Source organism: Drosophila virilis, chromosome 4 (assembly GCF_030788295.1).
Source record: "Drosophila virilis strain 15010-1051.87 chromosome 4, Dvir_AGI_RSII-ME, whole genome shotgun sequence".
NCBI lineage: Eukaryota > Metazoa > Arthropoda > Insecta > Diptera > Drosophilidae > Drosophila > Drosophila virilis.
The window spans coordinates 25,038,703-25,063,255 of NC_091546.1; the positions used below are offsets into that span (position 1 = coordinate 25,038,703).

General features: G+C 41.0%; 1 protein-coding gene across 6 annotated transcripts; it reads left to right on the forward strand.

Annotated features, from left to right (window-relative positions):
• Positions 1-413: 413 nt before the first annotated feature.
• jp (junctophilin) lies at positions 414-24,309 on the forward strand. Of its 6 annotated transcripts, none has more exons than XM_070209430.1 (9): positions 414-619; positions 15,105-15,978; positions 16,463-16,677; positions 18,084-18,349; positions 18,410-18,546; positions 18,739-18,879; positions 18,939-20,823; positions 22,858-23,058; positions 23,139-24,309. In XM_070209430.1, exons 2-9 carry the CDS (start codon positions 15,638-15,640, stop codon positions 23,223-23,225), a joined length of 3,273 nt encoding a protein of 1,090 aa, XP_070065531.1. In that variant the 5' UTR covers positions 414-619; positions 15,105-15,637; the 3' UTR covers positions 23,226-24,309. The 6 variants fall into 6 exon arrangements, with proteins under 6 accessions (XP_070065531.1, XP_070065530.1, XP_070065534.1 ...); XM_070209429.1 differs by lacking the exon at positions 414-619 and adding an exon at positions 2,213-2,697; XM_070209433.1 differs by lacking the exon at positions 414-619 and adding an exon at positions 9,389-9,431.
• Positions 24,310-24,553: the final 244 nt, after the last annotated feature.

A 24,553-nucleotide genomic window follows, 5' to 3' on the forward strand; every position in this document is an offset into this window, starting at 1 on the left:
GTACAGCTGCTCACCTAAGCTACCATTCCAACAAACTATTGGCCGCGCTTTCGATACGGTTTTAATGATTTGTTTACAACTTTGTTGGCTTGCAATTTACCGCAAGCATACGCTTCACTCTAGCCTCCTACGAACCTCCGCACACCCGCGCGTTCACCAACAATTTACCGCGCCATTGAAAGCTTATCTGCTGATGCGTGCGCGCAAAAATTCAATAAAAAGGAGGCTCGTTTCTGTGTTGGCCTACATGCAGGCACGAGCTGACACGAACAGCCGAGCTGCCGAGCTGCCGAGCAGCCGAGCAGCGCACGAAGCCGACTCGAAACTTGGTCAACAGTGGAAGCTTCAAGTGCAATCCTTTTGGCGGCGCTTTAAAGCTAACAAACTTTCGCGACGTGCCTTCAGTTGGCAAAGGACAGTCGAGACAGACGCTAGTCCTGCGGGCGCCTAAAAGCACACAGCACTTTTTCTAGTGTCTGTGTCAGTTACGCGCTGTGTTTGGCTTAGTGTACGCGAGTGTGTGTGTGTGTGTGCATCCAAATAACTGTCATGAATATTTAACAACAGTTAGCTGAAAAATTTGTAATTCAGTCTAACAATCAGGAGGCCGACAACAAACGTAAGCCCAAAATGTTGCAAATATTGCGCACACAGATTTTTTGTGTCAGTGCGATGCATTTCTGAAGCGCATTTTGCGCTTTTTCCCCACCCTCTCTCTCTCTCTCTCTCTCTCTTTCTCTGTCGGCTGTTGCTCTCGGCAGCGCTCTTGCAGTGTAGAGTTTCGATTTCGTTAGAAAATCGAAGCAAACTGTGGAGGTATCGTTGCTGCGGCTACCTGTAGATGCCACACACACACATACACACACACACACACACACACAAACGCACATATGTATATGATTCGTCCATATGCGTGTGTCTAGGTGAGTGACAGTGGCCAGGCAAGTCCTTGAAAACGGTTTTATTGTTAAAATATCATCTTCCCCTCTCGGTGCCCGTCAAGCTGACTGCCTCCTGTAATTAATCTATAATTCAAGGTCCAATGAGTCCGTCACGAAGGTGAAGCATGACAAACTGCTTCTCAGGCATTATGAACTTTAGTATGGTTAATGTCAATGATTTTTACATAAATATCGAAATCCCTTTCGCCAGATAATCAGCTTAAAAAGTTTTCGCTATTGACTAACGGATTTACGAGACTAAATCAACCTCATTAAACAAGTTAAGGCTCAAAAAGTTTTTTTTTTAAATTGTTCTTGTTTTTAGTATTAAATATAAAAATATAAATATAATATGAAAAATGCAACATTCAATTATAAAAGCTAAAATTTATGTTCTTGAGTGAAGAATTTTGAAATTAAAGTAAAGCCATTAGTTGATACTTGCTTTCCTTCTGTCTCAGCCAATTATGACAATAGTTTTAGGGGTACATGCATTGAATAATATATGTGTTAACCGTAATAATAGTTGGTTGGGTATGTAGACAACAAAACATTCTCGTTTGCCATCGTTAGCCATGAAAAAGGCAGCAAAGTGGAAAATTGAAGCGATTGTCTTAGTGCCACACAGTCTATATTTCATTTTGTTCATATTTGTGAATATATATTCGTAATTGTTATTCAGCGCACACACACACACACACACACACACATTGGCAGCAACAATATTTGAATTCCAAACAACGCTGCGAGGAATCCTGCCCGCCGAAGACATAACCGCAGCTATCAGCGCTTAGCATAAGAAACCCCACCTCCTCCCCCTCGTTTTCTAAGATTTCAACCCACACACTCACAAACGCGCGCGTTCACATGTTCAGCAAGCGTTTCGCGTTTTAAAAAAACGCATTACGCATACGCCATATTGGTATTGAGGCAGTCTGGCAACTTCGTAGCGCGCCATAACAAAAACAAACAAACAAATAAATGAAGGAGAGGGAAAGCTTTTCATTGCTTGCCATTAGTGCTCGCAGCGCTCTCACTCACACTATCTCGCACGCGCTCTCTCTCTCTCTCCCACTCTCTGTTTAAGTGCTGCCTCCTTGCAGTTGAAAAAACATTCAAGAGAGTGTTGTTTTATTTTTTTGGGTTTTTCCTGCGCTGCGTCGCAGTCGCAGTCACCGTCGCCGTCACCGTCTCCGCCGCAGCAGCAGCAGACAGGCCATTTTCGCTTGAGTAGAAAATTTCAATGATTTTCGTTCGCTTAGTGTGAAACGAACCAACAACTAAAACGAAACGAACGCGCGCGTAAAATACAAACAAAACAGAAAAACAGCCAGCAAAGGCATCCGCAAAACACGCATATAATTAACACCTTCCCCCTACCCCTTCATATTATAAACAACGTCGTTTTCAATATAAAAATTAACAATAAATCTGAGGAATTCTCATTTCTAAAACGATTGCATTGAGCACAAACGAACCGAACAGAACCGAAAGAAACAAAAGAATCCACAAGTAGCTGCAGAGCGAATGAGCAAAATATAAATAAAAACCTATATAAAATACATATGCACACATATGAGTACCTGTACGGATTTTCGCATCTATTTCAAATATCAATGTGTATGCGACAATTGCATCTGACATTGGATGAACTGCAAAACGTGTGACATATCTATTTATCTTCTGCTTTTTTTTTTGTGGCTTGCGGATTGACAGCATTTGAATTGAGCGGCAAATTTTTGGAATCAATTTCAATGTGAGCATATTTTAATTTTTTAAGTTTTACATAAATAATTTTAAATTGATTTATTTTCTCAATTAGTAGAAAATGTATTATTCTTTTAAAGATTTAAACATTTGCCCACTTTTATATATATTTCCCTACTTTATTCCGAGAAACTATAATTTGTTTTAAAAGAATATTTTTATGTACACATTTTGCTGAACGAAAACAAATTCTTTAATTTCTACTTAGAATAATTTTTATATTTTCTTGTCGCGACTCACAACTTCTTTAGGTCAGGCCTAAACCTGATTTCTATAAAAGAAAAATAATTGAAAAAATTGTTTGCTTTTAGACTTGTTTATTAATAGCCCAATTTGTAAGACAATTATATAAAAAATATCTATGCTTAATTATATTTCAGGTCTAGTACAAGTGCGCATTTGATCTATTTTTATAGCTTATTCATAAATGATTCATAAGTCGTCATAGCCTGGTCTATATTTAAATCTCAGCCAACTGAAGTACAAAACACCCTTCTGATATACACACGCTTCGAAAATGCCATCTATGCATATTTGATCAAATTAGCTGTTTTCTGATAAAAAAAAAAGAACCGAAATAACAAAGATTTTTAGTCGAAGGCGTGCGTCACCTACATGAGCATAAACAGCGACTTGTCCGCCTGGTATCTTTTATGCCCTACTGTAAGCCCTGCTGCAACCTTCCCTTTCCTTTCCTTTTGCCGTGTATTTGTCGCGTGTTATTGTCACTGGGTGGCCACACGGCGTATGAGTGTTCTGTACATTTTTATGGCCAGCAACAGTCAGACAAGCCGCACAATCAAGCGCCTGTGTCTGTGCTTATGTCAATTTCAACATTACATGGGCATCCTTCAATATAGGCATGTGTTGGTATTGGTATTTTGCTGAGTACGAGCACCGGAAGCTACTGCAAAGTGCGCTTCATTGCAACTCTGTGCGCGTGTGTGTGTGTGTGTGTGTGTGTGTGTGTCTGCTTTTAGGGTGGCACTTGTTAGAACGGAAACGGATATCCCGTGTGCTCTTTGCACAGTTTGTCCGTTCACTCAGCGCTCGCCTCCTGTTTGTCATTTCGTCAGCTCCAGTGTCCTTGCACGGGAAATTTTAAATTAAACGTGCGCCCTGTTAGTCTGTTTGCCAGTTTGTTTGCTCGCTTGTTTGTTCCTTTTGTGTTGCACTTCGCCTTTGGCCACGCCACAAGCCAAGATTTGCGGGCTTTAGGCGACTGCAGATTTTAGATTTGTGCGCTTTCCACAGACTGCACGAGTGTTGTTTATTGGCCAGCAGCGGGGGCATCACTTAGTAAACAGACATAGAGAAGGTGACCCCTGAAGCAAAAAGCAAAAAAAAATAGGTAAAAGCACAAAAGTGCAGCCGGAACAATGTGACATACACAAACATGAGAAAGCTCTTTACGTGGTTCTGGCAACATAAGCCCAAAGAATATAAATGCAACTGACAATAAAATAAAAAAAATATATATATATATAATAAAAAAAAACCATCATGCATTCAACAAGAAAGTTCGTAATGCATAAAAAGAAAGTTAGAAACATTATGGGATGGTATTTCACCCTCCACCTTAATCCATTGAAGCAATGAAGTCTAAACGAGTCTTTTTCCAACAACTCAATTCATAAAAGGGAATTGTTTTTTTTTTCGAGAAATACAAATGTCTTGATAACCTTTCGCAATGTCTTTTTTAGACAACATTTTTAAAAAATTCTTAAGTATTTTTGCAGTTATAAAATCCATGTCTAGTAAACGCAGGCATACATTTTTATGACCTTTTGCATTCTGAATATTTCAGCGTATTTTCGTATTCAAGCGCCCAGCTGTGCTAGGCTCCAAGAGTTTTTATCTCCATTTTTTTATTTGCCCTTAAAGAGCTGTAAATTTGCGATGCTCTGACAATTTTCCTAGTTTATTCGCCCAATTTCAGCCTTGAGAATAAAATTTGGCCTTCTTGAAGTTTACATTCGCAATGGCCTTTGACTTGTGCATGTACATGGGGTGCCTCCCTCCGAAGTGATTCATGTGCCCGCCATGACTTTCGTGTTTGTTGTTGTTGCTTAGTGCGTGCGCTGTGCGCTGCATATTTGTTGAGATTTATGTATGTGCCACACACACGCACACATACTACACATGTTTTCTTTCCAGGGCCTTATGTAATGCTCGGCAGTAACCCAATTTCAAATACTGTTTAAACAAATTTCGGCATAGTACATGCACATCCGCAACCGCATCTGGGGCTGCCCGCGCCCCGTGCCGCTGCCACGGCCCGCTGTCCTCGATTTGGATCCGTGGTTCTCTGTGGTGTCAGCGCACAGCAGGATGCGGCTGAGGCCGTCAGCAGTTCGACTTTAAATACTATGCTTAAGCTCTAGATAGCGACTCGTATCTTCGTATCTGTAAGTACGCGTATCTGAGCTTGTGTTGTTGGCCCGCTTGGCTTGGCTTTTAAGTGTTATTGTTATGGCTACTGTTGTTGTAATCTTTTGGCTTGCACAGAGCCAAATACATGGATATTATAGGTATTATCCTATAAACACTTAACGTGTGAGCTCTTGTCGATTTCTAGTAGTTTTTTGTCTTGCGGCTTTAGTGCTTATCGCGCCAATCAGAGCGGCCAGGACCAAGGCACACACAGGACCATCCTATCTAAATATAAATATCTGCCCATACATATGCATTTACACAAGTGCGAGAGTGTGTGTGTGTGTGTGTTGTGTGTGTTGTGTTTACTTAAAGCAGCTTCAAGTTGTTGTTCGTTGTTCTCGATATTGTTATTATGCCGCCCTGCTTGCAGTCCACGCCTTCCCCTCATAACGACCTACGTGATGTGTATCTGTGTGTATTGGCTTCAATCCCTTTGTATTTGACACAACAATAAGAATGGCACACACACACACACACGCAAGCACACTTAACACATACGCGCTACACATGCATAAATATTTCATTATTTTTATCGGATTTTTCCTGGACTCCTTTTGCATTTCAAGTCAACAGCTGCTTGATTCGCCAAGTTCGCAGCTTGGCTCGATTTCGAGTGGTTGGATAGTGATTCATTTGTTTTAATATTTATATATTTAGCCGAAATGCCTCAGGCAGATAGGTATCTATAAGTTATTCGTTGCAAGCCATAGTTTTATGAATACGCTTTTATATTATTATATCTACATGAATACGGTTTTTAGCAGCTTAACTGTTTTAAAGGATTTCATTACCCACTTTGTCACCCTTTTCTCATGGCGCAAGATCACATTTTTACCGTTTAGTTATTTGATTGACTTTTTAATATACTTGAAAACTTTCGATTTGTGTTATTATAAGTAGCTGAATCATATTAAACCTGCCTTCGTTTTTCTGCTTGATCTAGTTTGATTGACGAATATATTACTCATACCTATATAATCTAATAAAATTTTGAGTCAAGCTTTCAAAAATTTAAAATATTAACAACAAACGATCTTTCATTGAGAAGGTTTTTGTTATAATTGCACATCAGCCAGTCAAACAAAAAACATATCAGAGAAACACTGTAAAGAAAACTGTTTGTCCTGACTGACTGACTTATTGACAGACTGATTGACTGACTGATTGACTGACTGATTGACTGACTGATTGACTGACTGATTGACTGACTGATTGGTGATCAACGCACATTCCAAATCGTAGGAGGTGCGAAGTTGAAATTTTGACTGCAGTTACCTTATCTGATGATTAAACATGATTACCTTATCTGGTATTAAACAAAGTTAAGCGAAATATAATTTTAAAAAAGAAAAGTTGTTTAGATTAAGATTCAAACAAGTTATCAAAAACATATAAAAACTCTCGATTGTATGATCCTTCATCCTAGTGGCGGTAGACAAAATACTTTGAAGTAAATTAAGCTCTTCATATATCTCTTAACCTCTTTAAGGCCAAAATCAATCAGCATTGTCTGAATAAACGTAAACGTGCTTGGGCATTTCTTTCAACGGGGAAATCGATAAGTGAACATTTGCTTGGCTTTTCAACTCTGTCGCAAATACTATCCATATACTTTGCATCAATCAAACTACGAGCTTGTATCATTTGTGTGGACAACTTCCGTAGGCTTTACTCCCACATGACTATGGGGGCGTGGCTGGTGGAATCGACCTCAAGCTGCAGATGCCCGACGTTTAATCACACGGCTGTCTGTTGATTGTTTTGTGGCAGGCGGAATATTTTTGTTGGTTCGTCAGAAGTTTTCTTTGTGTGCGTGATTCATGGAAATTCTGAATGCGAAAACAAATCAAAAGACTACAAAATCGAGGCAGATATCGCACAGAATGTGGCTGACAGAAATATTTGTGTGCAGGCACAGGCAATCAAAATTAAATTATAATAAAAACATTTAAATTCATAATTTGGCAAGAGCCAAAATGGAAATTGGCCTGTACTTGAGTTCCAGGCACGTGGCAAACGATAACCCAAGCCGAAGGCCAAAGTACCAAAGCAATTTGAGACCATTGTTGCCAGCTACCACATACTATATACATATGTATCTCATGCCATTTCTGTAAATTTCCATGCTTATTGCATTGCCTGACTTGTAATCCGATTAAAACACAAATTTGATTTTTGGCGCAAAAACGCTTCCAATTTTGTGTAGCAATTATACATTCATTGTGCTCAACGTCACTTTTACAACGATATTTTATAACGATTCAGAAAACAGACCACGCCATTTGACACTTCCTGACAGACAGCCAGGTAACAGGAAGCGCTGTAGTCAACCTGGCTACCTCTGCCACCCACGCACTCGCCTGTCAAATTTGTCTGGCTTGGACAGGCGCTGGGCATTGACAGGTCCCAACATAGGCGCCCGCCCGCAGAGTGCCTATTACACATAGAAATATATATATATTTATATATATTTATATTTATATATATAATAATAGATATGTAGCTTGCATTGACCGGTTTTGGAGCACGACTCAAAGGGCTAGAAGGAGATCTAACGACGCATGACAAGGCGGCAGCTGTTGGCCACCAGGTATTTGGGAGTGTGACGATTTTAAAACACCCTTTAACTAGCCTACATTTATGAAAGATTAAGTTTACAAGTCAACTAATTTGAATTATGAATGAATTAATAGCAAGACATTTAGAGAGTTATTTCCTTGTCACCTCGAAGACAAGATTTCTTACTTGTTGACAATTCATTAAAATTCTTCTTAACCATTTGTGCATCAATTTGTATTATTAATTAATTTTTTCAATTAATTAATTTTTCAATTTTCGAGCGAGTTACTTCTCTAGTTTTTATTGCTAACAATAATTTGTACAGCAATTGTGCAGCTAATTGTAGCAGAGAGTTTTCTAGAGTTAAACGCGAATAGCAATAATAATAAATAGAATAAGAAGCAAATTATATTTCCTCAAACTAGCATTCTATCGCCCACAAGCTGCATGAATAAAATAAGTTTTGTGTTTTTTGAACAGTGCAAGACGCATAACTAAGTTAACATACCCGAAAATAAGGTTTAGGCACTGCGAGCGCAACAAGAAAAATGGTCTCTGCGCACTGGCAATATTGTAGTATATATAGTATATAGTATACTTATTTGTTTTTTAATTTAGAAATTGTATAACCTGATTACTCAGGAGCATTGTGGTCCGTGTGCTTGTATGTCTGTGTGCGTGCCATTCAATGCTTCTATATACTTCAGTTAATGGCTTTTGACGGGCAGCAAGCCGTCAAATAGAAGAAGAACAATGTCTGCGTCTGCCGGATCACTCCATTGCGTGCCGTATGCCAGCGTTTGGTGTCCGAAGCTCAAGGGAATTACGTTTAGGAGCTGTCCGCTTTAAGTGTTTACCACGCAAAAGGCAATGGCAAAGTATTAACAGCATTTGTGGCTTACATATTTAATGGCACGCTTTGAGACGTTCATTTATGTGGGGTAATTGCATTTGCTGCGCACTAAAAACTGGGGCACATGTGTCGAGCCGGGTGGCTGTGTCATTAACTGGGTGCCACAAGCCACAAGGATAAGTGGCGCTCGGTTATGAAGCAACATAAATTTGGAGCCTTCAACTGCAGGAACAGTAGCTGCAGCTAGTTAGCTGATGGTTCAGTTTAAATTGGTTTGAATTTATCCACGCACTCATAACATTCATAGTCAACTGTCAACCACACCCCCGGCCAGCATGTCGATGTCCATCATTGGCCATAGCCTTTTCAGTTTATGAGTCAGCACACACACACACACACACACACATTACCTGGCTGTCATTTAGCCAATTACCTGGCAAGGCAAACAAAGCACCATAGTGTACACACTGTACATATATACTAGGCAATATGGACAGCGATCGGTGAATGCCACCGGCCATTCATTCATATTTTTATGTCTATATTATACGCGCGAATTGATGCCCAAAAGTCGCACATAAATACGGAGCCAACAATTGGCAACAGCTGTTCAGGAGAGAGAGCGAGAGAGAGAGATGCATCCCAAACGAATTGTAGCATTTTGTATATTCTCTATGTCGCTTTGTCGCTTTGTAGCCATGTTGCTTTCCAGTCGCGCTGTAGCTGAACAGATGAATTCAGCGGATCCCCGAAAAAATGCTCGCGCACAGTTGGGAGAGCTGTTTGGGGTTTTCTTTTCGCTTTGCGAACGTTTGGCGTTTGGACGTGTCCGCGTATTGCTAAATGTCGCGTCGACTTGCCGTTCGCTGAGCAAAGTTGGTTTCATTAGGCGTATACGCAATACACGCCATCCATCACATCACGCATACGTCCTGTGCGCCAAGCCCAAAAGGTTCTTCCTACGGGCGTAGGTTCTCATTACTGCGCGGTGGCCGATCTGCGATCTGCGATCAGCGCTCAGTGTGCAGAGTTAGGCGTTCAGCGATCGCCTTTCCCGTTTCCATTGCCAGCGGATCGCCAGTCGTTGGCCGCCGCTCGTGCGTTCCGTTCGGTGTTCTCGCTCATATCTCGACAGCTCCGTCGTCGTCGTCGTCGTCGTTGTTGCCGTTACCGTTGTCATCTCCATTCGGTGCCGTACGCGTTGCCAGCTGTCAGCGACTCGGCGCAGCGCCGTTTGGAACTAAAAACGTTTCAAGGCACGGGATTTTCTCAACATTTTCTCAACGCCTTTGCCTTTTGCTATTTTTAACGTGTGTGTGCGGCCAAACACAAAAATTTTCACATTTTTTACCAACAAATTTGCCCGACTTGTTCTATGCGCAGCTGTGTGTGCGTGTGTGCGTGTGTGAGTGCATTTGCATGTGTGTGCGTGTGCGTGTGTGTGTGTGTGGAAAATTTTGTTGCGTTAAATAAGTTATAAAACAATTAAAAGTCCTCGCATCAAACGCCATCAGTTCCATGGTTGGTAATAATCAATTCAACTATAAAATCTATATATATTTATTTGTTTATAAATAAATATTTATGATAAAATGCCACAAAATAGTTTGTACAAACGAGCAACATTTATGCATAATAAACTCGTGAAAATTCGTCAAAAAGTGAATATAATTTATTGCTTTAGCCATTAGCAAATGAGATGAAAATTGGTTAACAAACAAAATTAAAAACATTTTACCGTCTCTGTTGATAAATAAATATAACAATTATAATTAATCGAGATATTAAATTATTACTGAAACGCTTGTATTCATATTCAAAATATTACATTAAACTAAAATAAAATGAGCTGTCGTATTTTTAGTTGCTGTCCGACAAAGTGCCTAAGCCACAATTGAAATATTTATTTATACTTAAAGACATTTTTTCAAATATTTAAAGACTGTTGTGCCATTTTTTTTTTTTTAATTTAAATGATTTTACATAGCATAATATGTCGGCATTGTTCATTACCAAGCCACTCGAATCAACTAGATAAGGCCAATAACTACAGTAGCTAGAAGGCTGGTTTGGTTGTTAATACTTAATTTTGGTGGTCCTATAAATAATTTCAATTTAGAGAATGTGTTGCCTGCCTTCTGCTACATATAATATACGAATAGTGCGCGTTGTTCGACAAAAATATGCTAAAAATACCAAAAACTGAACGCTGCGTGTCGCTGTCTATGTGTGTTTGTGTCAGTATGCATGTGTGTGTGTGTGTGTGTGTGTGTGCTTGTGTGTGAATAAGTGTGTGTGAGTGTGCGTGTCCGAGAGTGCAGTGGAGATTGATTGAAACGCAGTCGCATTGCTCAGCTAAAACAAAAAGTAAATGCAACTCGACCAAAACCAAAAACCAAAATAAAAATCTGAAATAAAAAAAACAACACACAAAACAAACAAAATGCAAAACGCACTCAAGAACTGGCGACACTGACGACTGTCAGTCGTGCCCCAACCACATCCGCACCCCAATCCCCCATCCCCCATCCTCATCCCCGTTCGCAAACACATCGACAACGACGTCAGTCAGTGGACTATTATTTAATTTTCGTTTTGGCCAACAGAAACAGAACCACGACTAGAACCCGAACCAGGGACACTTTTTGCTCGCAAAAAATTTAATAGACTTTGCCAAAGCACCTAAAATACAGTTCAACAATATTACGAGTTTTTTTTTTTTTCTTTCTTCTACATATCTTATTTTATTTTTGTTGTTTCTTTTTTTCGCAAAGCGAATTTTATTTATTTTGCTTTGCTCGTTGGCAGCCAGCAATTTTTAAAATAACAATGATACATGCGGCTGCTGCTTGTTTATAAATAAATGCGCATACGTAAATGCTTTTATCAGCTCAGCTCGAGCGAGTGCTCTGATAAAGTTGGACACTTGCCTGGGTAAACATCGAATTGGCCAGGTTAGCGCCTAGAATCTTGTTGTCCTGGTTGTGTTAAGAACTGTTGCCAAACAGTTGTCAGTTAATCCATGCCTTCGAATAATAAGGATAATACTTATTAGGGTGTGATTATTTCTAAGGATTGCAAACTTAAGATTCGTTTCATGCGTAGAAATCGTTCCTTGGCTCAGTCAAAGTCAATCCAGTTCCGAAAATATGACCAAAATAAATTGTGTTTCTCTAAAACAGTCTCTGCCTATTTCATTCTTTTATTATATTCTTATTTTTACTATGTAACTATCATAAAGAAAAAATTGCAAATTTAAATAAACTTCTGTTTTAAATATTTTTAATCAGTTTCTGATTGTTATACAAATGGCACAGATTTAGTATTTCTTATTGTATAACTTTTAATAACCATACATATTTTCTAAAATTTGCACAATAAAACCTAAGATTATCATAAGCCAAGTGCCATAAGCACTTGATTTTAACTGCTGCAGAAGTAAAGATTTGTATTCGTTATGGTTTCTTTCTTAAAAGTTGTACGGCGCCCTAGCCTAATTTATGGCTCCCATTCTAAAGAACAAAATGTTGCCTGCAGCATTTGGCGTGTTGCCTGTTGCTGTTTATGCTACGCGCTTGGCTTTGCAATCCCGAGCATTTACACAGAGTAATTGAATTTTTTGGGAACAGAACAGAACAGAGAACTCGAAACGTTTCCCAAGTGCGAGTGCGAGTGCGAGTGCGAATACAATCGCATGCACTGTGCGATGCGTGTGTGTTTTCATCATCATTAATGTTTAAACAAAATAACATTGGCAGCCAGAGACAGCAGCCGTAACGCAGGCAACTGGGAACCTGCTCCTCCGCTGACCGCTGGCCCCGCGGCAGGCGCAGCTGCTCTGCTCGGTGTGTGTATTTTGCTATTAATAACAAAAGCTTCAGAAGAATTCAAAATTGAATTTGAATTTGAATTTCTTTTTGTTTCGTTTCGTTTCGTTTGGTCGGCAACCGCAAGAGAACAATAAACCGAAAAACAGAGCTATGCCAAAAATGAAAAGAAAAAGTGCTCGAAACGCTTGCGGTCATTTTATGAATAGCTATGTTAAATAAATAGTGCTGCAATTGGTATTTCATGATATTCAATCGATCGATTCTAAACAACACGCTAAAGAAATAATAAATATGTTCTTGTAAACAGAAAATTATTGTTCGAAATGTGCCAAAATGTGAAGGGTTTCAATACAGATAAGTCTAATGCAAGCGAATCGAAAAACTGAATAAGTTTCTCATGAACTCAAATTCCTCTTGAATTATAAGAACATCTTGTATTAAAATTAATTCTTCTGGCCATACAACAAATGCCTTTGACTAGACTTTAGCCAAAATTTATTAAACAGCACTTAAATTCTAATAAAAAGTAAATTTCATCTTTAATTATTTTGTTGTGGACATTCCATGCATATTTGACTTTTATTGCCACTTGAATTGCTTCTAAGACCAACAACGGAATTCTACACTGAATTTAATAAAAAAATAACAATTTCATTGTTTTCCCTATCGAAAGATGTAATTTTTTAGCCCTTCTATCTCTGATATTTCTCTCAGCCATGTGATAAGCCTGCCCAGGCAAAGCATTCGTTCTGTCTCTTCTCTTCTTCTCTGTCGCTCTCCCTCTCCCTCTCTCTCTCTCTCGCTATACAGTGTAAATTATTTGCAACAGAGTGAAGAATTTCCAAATAAACAATTTCCGCTGTAGCTCTGGTTTAACCGCACCACTGCTATCGCAATGCCAAGGCATTAAATACTGAGCCACATGGCGTATACGCAATGCGCGTTAAGCGCACATTTCCTGCCCGTTTATATTATTGTTGCTCTTCTTTTTCCAGACACTGTTGCCATTGTTGTAAGTTGGCGTTTTTGGGTTTTTCTGAGTATTTGCAAGTGCTTTAGTAACAATCTATGATTATGAAATTTCGTTTAGCTATTTCTCTCCCTCTGGATATACATAAAGAGTGTATCAATAAATCCTCTGGACGGGTACTTAATTCTTAATTATTTATTGCTTCCTTGTAGAACATATAGAATATTAGATCGAAAAATGTATGTAATTCATACACTGAATACATTCAAAGTTTAAAGCAATTGTTTATTCGACTGTTACTCGAAATGAATCACAAATACATAACAAAAGTTTTAATTTCTCATATCAACACGCTTGCCACAATAAAAACTAAAAACCTAAAACAAAAAAATGTATGCTTAACACATGGCCCAGACGCACAAATTACACAGCTCTCAAAGAAAGCAAAAGCCCAATGGCCGAGCAACATAAATAATTACGAGGCAGTAAAAAAAAAAACTACTTGGCAAAACTACAAAAAACCGCAGCGAAAAAAACAAACAACAACAACAAGCAACACAATACACATAGGAGCTACATATCAAGAACTTTGATCTAATTCTCAGATAAAAACAATGCAAGAAAATTAAAGAAAAAAAAAAAAATGAAAACTTTGCAAGTGCTGTGTCTGGCATTTGTGTGCTACTATGCAATTTTCATAATATTTTATTACTACTATCGCGGATACGTGCAAACAAATAAACAGCCGAGTGCCCACAATCGCTGATCGCAGCAGCGAGTGGGGCAACAGCGAGTGGGGCAACAACGAGTGGGGCAACAGCGAGTGGGGCTGCCACCGGGCAACAGCTGAGCGTGGCAACCTGCAGCCGCCTCCCACTCATTAGGCGGCGCGCCATTGAGAATTTCTTTTTCGTTGGCCTTTGACGCTGCCCATTTGCGGGAACCCATATACACAGATACAAACATATGTATCTGTAGATACATATACAGCTCGGTTGTATTGTCTTATGTACAGGATGATGCTGTGTTGTGCCTATAAATTTTGTTAGCCATCGGGGCCAAGCCAAAACTTAACTGAAAATCGTATTTGTTATTAACAAACAACAGCTCGAAATACATATTTAAATATATACATTCATACAAATATACAGATATGTGCGAGTAGTTTTGCGATTGCACAAAATACATTTTATCTACATCAACAAAAGCAACAACAACACATCTTCATCATCATCATCGTCATCGCCATCGTCATCATCAACATTGCTCTCTTTCTACATTCATTTGAGGTATTTTTCTTTAGCATCTCATTTCAATAGATTTTATTTACATCATAAACATTTTGCCGCGCGCGTGCCTAAAAAAAAAAAAAAAAACTAAAGAAAATCTGACAGATAAAAATCAATAAAATAGCGTTATAAATCATTTTGGAAAATGCAAAAACTTAATGGCATGCAACTTTGAGCTTTTCTCCAATGTTAATACGAGACAAGAAAATTTGTTCGACTTGATTGCATAATGGGCAAATATATTTTCAAATTGATTTTACTTTTGAAATAATTGCAATTGAAAGTAAATCAAATTATATAAATGTATAGAAAAATAAAATTAAATTGAAATAATCATTGACCAGATGAATTTCACTTAAATTATATTGAATTTATCTTAGCGTAACTATTTTTAGCTTAATGTCTTAAGTGATAACAATTGAATACAATATTAACAGTTTTGACTTTTTTCATTTTCAGCTTTAAACCTTACCCAATGATGGCCTACGACATTAGCATAAAGAGCCCCATTAGAAACTTGATCGTTACTTAAAAGCTACAAGTCGATGAGTCGAAGGCAAACAGAATCAAAATAGAAAACAAGTTGTAACTTTCGCGTTTCAGTGAAAAATCAACAAATTAACCCAAACAGAATTAACTTTAAGCTAAGCACAAGTCAACAAAGGAACAAATGAACAACAAACCAACTAATTACGTAGCTAATACAACAAACTAAATAAAACGAAACTAAGCGAAACGAACTAAAAGTTAGATTTAACACACACAATAAACAAATGCAAATGAAGCAGGAGCAACAACAACAACAACAACAACAGCAACAGCAACAATTGAGCAGTAAATCAATGTGCAGCATACGAAAACATAAAAAGCTCAAAGCGACATTAACAACAACCGTAACACTTAGTAGTAGAACCTAGGACGAAGAATAGAAAGAAGAAGAAGAAGCAGAAGAAGAAGCAAACGATAGCCATACCAAAGAACAAGCATTGAGTATGCAACAAGCTGACCAACTAACACAACAACAACTACAGCTACAGCAGCAACAACAGCTACAGCTACAACAACAACAACAACAACAACAACTACAGCACCAACAAAATGGGGGCGACATGGCCGCCTATGCCGCTGCCCAGGCCGCTTCCGGCGGCGGCATCAAGCGCGCCCCAATGAGCGGCGGTCGCTTCGACTTTGAGGATGGCGGCACCTATTGCGGCGGCTGGGATGAGGGCAAGGCCCACGGGCACGGCGTTTGCACCGGCCCCAAGCACCAGGGCGCCTATGCAGGTGCCTGGAACTATGGCTTTGAGGTATCCGGATCGTACATTTGGCCCAGGTGAGTTCTTCTAGTTCAATTTATTAACTTAACGTCATTCTGCTGCGTAAAAATGGGTTGACTTAAATATTCATAATGTATATTGGCTATGTAGAATAACCCCAGTCACAATAGCGCAGTAGAAGCTGTGACGTCACGAGCGCATTAAAACCTAATTAGGTGGCAGCGCTTGGTGTGTGCGTTTGGGGTGAATGGCAGATAAGAGGAAGAAAGAAAGACATTTTTGAAATTAGTGGAACGGAAATACTTCTTTCTAAAATGTTGAAGTTATCCTGGTTGCTGCAATAGCATAACTTAGCAATAATGACAGTTCAGAACAGATAAAGTATTCCTCTGCCTGATTTGTGGACTTAAATTTGCCATTGATCAGTTAATTTGGGTTATTAACTTTGAATTAATGAACCCAGTAAATTCAGAGTAGGAGCATAGGGACATTTGCTGCCGATCCATTCATGTTCTCACACTGATTTCTCAATTGTTGCAGCGGATCACACTACGAGGGCCAATGGCAGAATGGACGACGACATGGTTTGGGCGTGGAGCAGATTGGTCGCCAGATCTACCGCGGCGAGTGGTCCAAGGATGGACACAAAGGACGCTATGGTGTTAGGGAGAGCACCGTGTCGACGGCCAAGTACGAGGGCACCTGGAACGAGGGCTACCAGGATGGTTCCGGTTGCGAGACCTATGCAGATGGCGGTAAGCGAATTCACACGGCGTATACGTAACGGCGCCTTATGCATGAGATCATTTGCCGTCCGTTTCCTGGCCCATTTTCAAAAGCCAACAACAACAGAAGCAGCTGAAATCAATTTGTTGTTGTTCTATTTTACTTTTTGACGTTTCTGTAATAATTCGGCACATGTGCATGTGTGTGTGTGTGTGTGTGTACTCATATAGGCCATTTCAATGTTCTGTTTTTGCCTTGCCGGTAAGCCAAAATCTCTCGCACACACACACACACCCACACACACACGCAGAGCACAGAGTGACCAAAGCCTGACGTCATATTTTCCTCAGTCTTTTACGTTTTTCTTTTGAAACATTTTTGCAACATGAGTGGGTTTTTTCTGGGGAAATTCGGTTAGCTCGCCTAGTGGTACGGTACCAGAGCATATGGCTCAATATCATCATGCATTGCCTTGTGTGTGGTGTGGGGGTGTGTGTGTGTGTGTGTGTGTGTGTACGTGCTTGAATAATACACACACTGGCAAATATTAAAATATAATTACAATTTACATTGTTTCGAAAATGTCATTGTGAATGCATGCGATGCACTCATTGTATTCAGGCTATTATTCATAAGTGTGGTTCATCGATTCATGTGCTTGCAATGCAATGCAAATTATATATAATATGCGCTTGCTTAAGATCTGTTAGACGGACATATTCAGCTTGTCAATGCATAATATAGATTGCTCGTAGAGTCTCTCAAAGGCACTAGGCATATGCACATTAAATTAATTTTGGTCTAATATAAAAAATGTCTGAAAATCCATCAGATTTAAACAGGTATACATTTTATAGACCCTTATAAATGGGATTTTTACATGCGATTAGCTTTGCGGCGTCCTTTCTTTATTAAACTCTTTATTTTGTAGGTATCCTTCCCTTTTCTTACAAGTTCAATTGCGAATAGCTGCAGTAACCTTTTATCCAGTTGAGTTAACAATACTAAATGTCTGCCTGCTGTTTGCCTTGCTCAAACTATAAATTGCCATTTGCTAAGCCTTAGCAACATTTACTAATTAAATAACCCAACCTTTTTCGACATTCCGGTCGGAGAGCACAATATAAAAGTAGGCGGCCCTCTTAAGTAGGCTCCCCAAATGGCGCAAGACACGTGGACCCATTAATAGAATACTAGTTACTTGCCGCAAAGCCTACGAATGAGCTCCCAGCTAATGAATGTATTCCATGCTAAGTAGATGCAGTCGAGCAGGACTTCCGCTAGCCTGAGGCATTCCAATGAGGTCACACAATGCGGTTGTGTTTATCATTTGCATTTTAATTGGCCAGCGAATGCAACAGAGACAGAGACAGAGACAGAGAGAGCGAGCGAGACTCATTAGACCTTTTTTTTTTATTTTTTTTTTTTGTTACAGGCAAGTACCAGGGTCAGTGGCAAGAGGGCAAGCGGCACGGCTATGGTATACGCACCTCGGCGCCCTTTGGCCTCGCCTCTCATCATCGTCGCAAGAATCTGCACGCCTCGTTGAGTTCCCTGCGCAGTGCTGAGAATGGCAATGCCGCCAAGGCTGTTGAGAAGACGGAGGAGATACGTGGCGGCTTTGTGTTGACCGCCAAGTCGGATAAGCTTCCCGTTCGACGCAACAGTCTCACGGAAAAGACGAAGAAGGGATTTCTAATGGTAAGCAGCCGAACCCTCAGCACGTTCCAAGACCTTTGTAATGGGTTATCCTTTCGGCAGGGTCTGAAAATGCGTAAACAACGCAGCACTGGCGATCTGGAGAAACGTGGCACCATTGCTTCAGGCAGCATAAGGTCCACAATGTCATCGGCCTCATGGATTAGCACCGGCTCCGAGCAGTCAAATTTGACAACTAAGTAAGTGGGCACACGTTTATCGCTAGGAATGCAACAAATCTTTATTAATGAGATGAAGGGAATAGAAAAGAGCTGAGCTTTATTTGTAAAAATATGGAATAACCCATTCTAGACAACTAGGGAAACATATTTGGCATGCTGTTAATTTGCTTCCTGAAAAAAAAAAATCTTATATATTTATGACACTTTCAGATCTGCGCATACAGAGTCCAATGCCAGCTTTACCATGGACGATGAGCAACTGGATCCCACGGTGGTGGAAACCTACATGGGCGAATGGAAGAAGGACAAGCGCTGCGGTCACGGTGTCGCCGAGCGCAGCGATGGGCTCAAGTAAGTGGACAGCTAAGATTGGCAGATCGCAATACTAATCCATGATCCAATATACACAGATACGAGGGCGAGTGGTACAACAATCGCAAGCATGGCTATGGTGTCACCACGTTCCGTGATGGCAACGTCGAGGAGGGAAAATACAAGAACAACATATTAATCACCAGCCAGAAGAAAAAGCATTTGTTCCTGGCGCGTTCGCGCAAATTCCGTGACCGCATCACGGCCGCCGTCAATTCCGCGCAGCGCGCTCTCAAGATGGCCATGCAACGCTCGGACATGGCCATCTCGCGCATGGCCACAGCCGCAGCCAAGGCACAAAATGCGGACGTTGCCGCTGAGCAGGCGCGCATCGATTGCGAGAATGCCGTCCGCATGGCCCGCGAATTCGCGCCCGACTTCAAGCCTTCGGTGCTGGAGCGTTTCGAGAAGTTGCGCTATCGCGAGCGCGAACGTTTTCGAGGCGGCCCGGGCCCAACAAATGTGGATCTGGGTCTGGGCATGACCGGAGCCAAGACAGCGGCCTCTATGCAGCAGCAATTCTCGCCGGCGAGTAGCGGCGGCGCTGGCTCCGGCTCCGGTTCAGATGCCTATGCCACGCAGGCGCAACGACAGCAGCAGTACGTGAACATGCAGCAGCAGCAGCGCCGCATGTCGCAGCAGCAACACGAGTCGGAGTGCCCCGTGCCGTCGTCCATGTATTCGCAGCAGCTGCCCGTCTCGCCGCAGACGGATCTCTCGGGGCTGGTCAGCCAAGCGCAGCCGAGCCATGCGCAGGTCGTCAGCGCCATCAATCAAATGTATCACCAGCAGCAGCATCAGCAGCATCAGCAGCAACAGCAGCAACAACAGCAGCAGCAGCAGCAACAGAGCAATCCACAAATGAATCCTGCATATCAGTTCCAGCAGCAACAGCCGCCCGGCGGTAATGTTAAACTGAATCAGCAGCAGACGCCGTTTGGCGCAGGCAACGCCAACCTGACACCTAGCAACATTTCGCCGCAACAGCAGCACCAACAGTTGCTCCACCAGCAGCAGCAACAGCAGCTGCAGCAGCAACAACAGCAGCAACAACAGCAACAAAGACTCTACCAGCAACAGATGCAGCAGCAGCAACAGCTGCAACAGCAGCAGCAGCTACAGCAGCAGCAACAGCAACAGCTGCAGCAGCAACAGCAACAGCTGCAGCAGCAATCCTCGCTGCACTCCTCGCCCAGTCACAATACCACGAGCATGTTGCGTCGCGCGTCCCAGCAGCAGCAGCAACAGTTGGCGGATGCCGGCGCCAATGCGGCTGCAATGGCCGCGGCGCAGCAGCAGCCGCGTGGACAGCGACCGCCCATGCTGGGACAGACGGGCCAGCAGTCGTCCATTGATCACTTTGACCACTACAAGCGACCGCCCAGTCGGGACTCCTCCATTGATAGATATGCGCGCGCGGCCAGCCGCATGAGCGGCGCTTTTGCCGGCTCCCGTCAGGCCTCCCTCGATCGCTCCGGGCTTGCCGATGGTATGCCCAATGGCCCCGGCGGTGGCGGCACCAGCACTCCGGATGGACGTCCACGCGCTGGCTCAGTATTTCGGGGCACAACACCGGTGGCGGGTGCTTCGGCCACAACTGCCACCTCGACCATGACCGGCAACGGTTCGCTGCCCTCTGGTGCTGGTGGGCGTTTATCACGCGCCGGAACGCCCAGTTTGGGGAGTGGCGGTGGGCGTGCGCCCAGCCAAAGCAATGCGGCGGAGCCGCTCTTCTCGTCGCCCAATCAGCCCTTCGAGGATGTGCTGCTGCGTCAACGTACGCTCGGTCAGGATATCATTCCCTCGCCCTTGCAACCCAAACGCACGGAAAGCTTGTATTTGCCAGCCAAGCCTGCGACACCGGTGGGCGTGGCCATGGGCGGCAAAGGTGGCGGCGGCGGCGGTGGTGGCAAGAAAATGAAGGTAAGCTGTTGGCTTTTAAAAAAACACTACTAGCAAATCCTAAACCCATTATTAGCAAATCCTTAAAGAGCAAATATTATAAAGAATAATCTAAAGCTTATCCTAAAGATTATTTGTTTAAGACGGAATCGCGATTAAATCTTTAGTTCCGAACTCAACTCCAGCACACATAATATTTAGAGCAGTTGTAGCGAATAGTTCTTCGTACGAGGGCACCAAAGCAAATTAAACGGAAGGAAGAAACAGATAAGTTCCAAAATGATAGTCGATGATAATTCAGTTAAATAGCATCTGGATCAGCTTCTGAGAAAGCAACCTAAAAATATGTAATTTTTATAATAAAATCTAAATATATTTGAAGATTTTTCATATATGTGAAATTCTCAAGATCCTTTAAGAAGCTTCAATTGCAAAGATGCCGTAGTTTTATACCCTTGTATAGAGTATTTTAGTTGCGTCATGAAACGTGTAACGCAAAGAGGAAAACATCTGCGACATAATAAACAATATATATATTCTTGATTAGCTTGATTAACTTAGCTTGTCTATTTTCAAAGCTATCGAAATCGGATTACTTTAACCGCAATTGGAAAAATCGGTCGATGAGTAGCTTCTGGTATGAACAACTTGTTTGTTTATCAATATATCTGGACCGATCTGTTATTAGTTTCATTATCACTATCAATATCCAACTAATAGTATACAGATTATGTATGAAGAACTTATTTATATACCCAGACAACTTAACCAAACTCGGCATTTATTAGTTTCGCCTTATGCGCAAACTCGTATCAAAATCGGTTCAACGTCATTATTACAAGGGTATTTCATCTTCGATGTGCGAAAATAGTTAATGTTTCTTCCTTTTAAGTCTATTCTCTATTCAATTTAAAAATCGTCAGATTATGAAGCGTATACGGAATTCTGTAAGTGCTTGTGTGTTTAATAGATACGCAAATCAAAATCAAAATTCTCATTTAAGTTTTTTTTTGCAATTTTATGCGGCTCATAAAATGTGCACGCGTCTGTTTGTCAGATTCCCGGGTAGCTAAGCCCAAATATTTCATAACGCAGTTAATCCGCGCAATTAACTTGATTCATATACCATATATCTGGCCAAAAGAGAATAGCTGCCAATAACACAAATCAGCAAGAGAGAGGGAGAGAGAGTGCGCGAGAGAGCTGGACGGAACATGTGCCCATTCTCCGGCTATTTATAGGCGGAACTGAGTGCACGCCAGGCCAGAATGGAATGCATGTGTGTCGTGGGCATGCTCTACGGCCCGCTGATCGTCTCCGCTGAATGCGATGAACACTTCACAAGTGGTGGCCCATTGGAAGATCTGTCGCCTCGCTCAGTTGTCGCTGGCTGGCGACAGTTGGCGAAAGCACTTTGGTAGTAGCAAAAGACGCGTTGATCCCGCCAGAGGCGGCGGCCGAAAAACAAATTCTGCTAAACTCGATTGCCACTTGGCCGCCATAAAAATATATATTTGTGTATATGTCTCGTTAAACAATATAAATATATAAATATATATATATTCTCGATGAGCAGCAACTGCAGAGGCTGAGGCAGCAGAGGGGTTCTTCTTCTTGTTGTTGTTGTTGTTGTTGTTTTGGCTCAGTGCCGTGCGTGTTGAACTATTTTTGGCCACGGGGCGCATTGCTGGCAACTGACAACGACGACCGCCGGGTGTCGGCATAATTAGTGTTTAGTAAAAATGAACAACTCGTTTACAAGTTGGAGGCGGCGCCAATAGGACTCATAAGACTTATGCAAGCTGCTGCAGCAGTGGCTGTCGAACTGTAAATAATCTAGCTGTGCGGCAACAACATGGACTGGTATCCAGAGGAGGATGAGGAGGACTTGATGTTCTCGCCGGCGCTGTTGGCGCGTCGCGCCAGCGAGAGCTGGATAGTGGAGCCGCCCGTTGAGGTGGTGTTGCATGCATCCAGTCGGGCATCCAAAACTGTTGCATAACTAAAATTCCCATTCTCTCTCTCTCTCTCTCTCTCTCTCTTTGTTACCCACAGACGGTGCCCATCAATGTGTCGCTGCAGCGCAAGAAGTCCATGCCAGACTTTCAGGAGCTGCCGCGCGCCACGGAGGCGATGAGCCGCGAGGAAGTCTCCGCTCTGGGCTCGGCCCGCCGCGAGGCCGTGCGTCGTCAAATCGAAGTCAACGAACGCCTCCGGGCGAATCCCTTGCTGTATTTGGTTAGTCCGCAAGTGAAGGTGAGTGTTCCGTTCAAGAGGGCTTCAGCTCAGCCTAGCCTAGCCGGGCACTAAATGCTACTTCATTTATTTCTGGACAGGATTGGCTGGTGCGACGACAGCTGATGCTGCTCGTGCTTTTTGTCAATATGCTGCTGGCACTCCTATTTATCAAGATGGTTACCTAGCGCCGGATGCGCCAGACCACACGGAATCGAAGCAAAACGACAACAACAGCCGCCGGCAGCAATGCAATAAAACTTTCAAAGTTTTGGAATCATTGTGTCACATACTGCTAAGCGTCAAACAGTTTGCGAGTCATTGTTAAGTGACTGTGGTGAATTTGAAGCCGCCAACACGCTGCCTCCGCAGTTTGAGGGCGATTGGACGCTGTGTTTTGTGAATTTTGTGTGGTTGAGTTTTTTTGTGGGGCGAAGGCTAACAATTTGTAGCATTTGCACTAAAACAGATTTCTATATATTTATATATGCTTAAATATACATATATATATATATTAAAAATACTATATATGTATAAACAAAATCGAATTAAACACTAGACTGCAGCCAAATTGAAAATGATAAAAAATTGAAATTTAAAACGCAGAACTGCAATACAAAAATCGTAGGAATATTATTATTTAAACAATAAATGGCTGTGCAGCCATTGCATTAACCAAATTTGTCAAGCCATTTGCTAGCCAAACCAACAATTTGTATTTGTGGCTATTAAAGATCAACATAAATAGTTAAACAAAAAGAAAAACTTAACTAAAAACTATACGCAAATCAATTTAACGAATTTTTCTACACATTTAAATGTAAAAGTACTATTCTACATACACATATATATATATATATATAGATATATATGTAAACAAAACCCATTTATCAATATTTAAAACATGCATACACACAATTTCTCATCATGATTTCATACACACAAACACACACACACATTTATATATATATAAATATATTTAAATTATGGCTATAATATGAGAAGCAAATTTTAGACAAATGCAAAATACAAAACCAAGAAAAACCTTATCCTATTTGCAATTGAAATTAAATTTAGTCAGCAAGCTAATCAAAAGGCAACTACATAATAAAAAAAAAAAAAAAAATTGTAATAATTGTGAACACGTATATTTGTATAATTAGCAAAATTGTGTGGGACCTAAATCGACAACAACAGCAAGATTATAAAAACAAAAAAAAACACAACTTTTATAAATAATTATAAATTTAAGCGCCGGCTGCGCGCTTTGTTTTGGTCGAGAAACGAAAAAGAATTTTGGAAATCAACTTAAAAATAAAAGCGAAATATTGAGATTGAGATTGTTGATGAATGAAGCTGTATATATAACTTATAAATTATTCATATAACTATAACATTTAATTTTTTCTCTCCATACAATTATGAACATATTTAATTTCATAGCTAAAATTATGCCATTTTTGAAATGTTTGCAATTTAACTGTTTTTAGTTCCATATAATTTCAAATATACTTTA

What these genes read in the sequence shown, in the direction of transcription:
- jp (XM_070209430.1), top strand. Translation starts at nt 15,638, where the DNA reads ATGCAACAAGCTGACCAACTAACACAACAACAACTACAGCTACAGCAG. An exon ending in GTGGTGGCAAGAAAATGAAG is followed by an intron (nt 20,824 to 22,857) that starts GTAAGCTGTTGG and finishes TGTTACCCACAG; the next exon opens with ACGGTGCCCATCAATGTGTC. An exon ending in TGGTTAGTCCGCAAGTGAAG is followed by an intron (nt 23,059 to 23,138) that starts GTGAGTGTTCCG and finishes ATTTCTGGACAG; the next exon opens with GATTGGCTGGTGCGACGACA.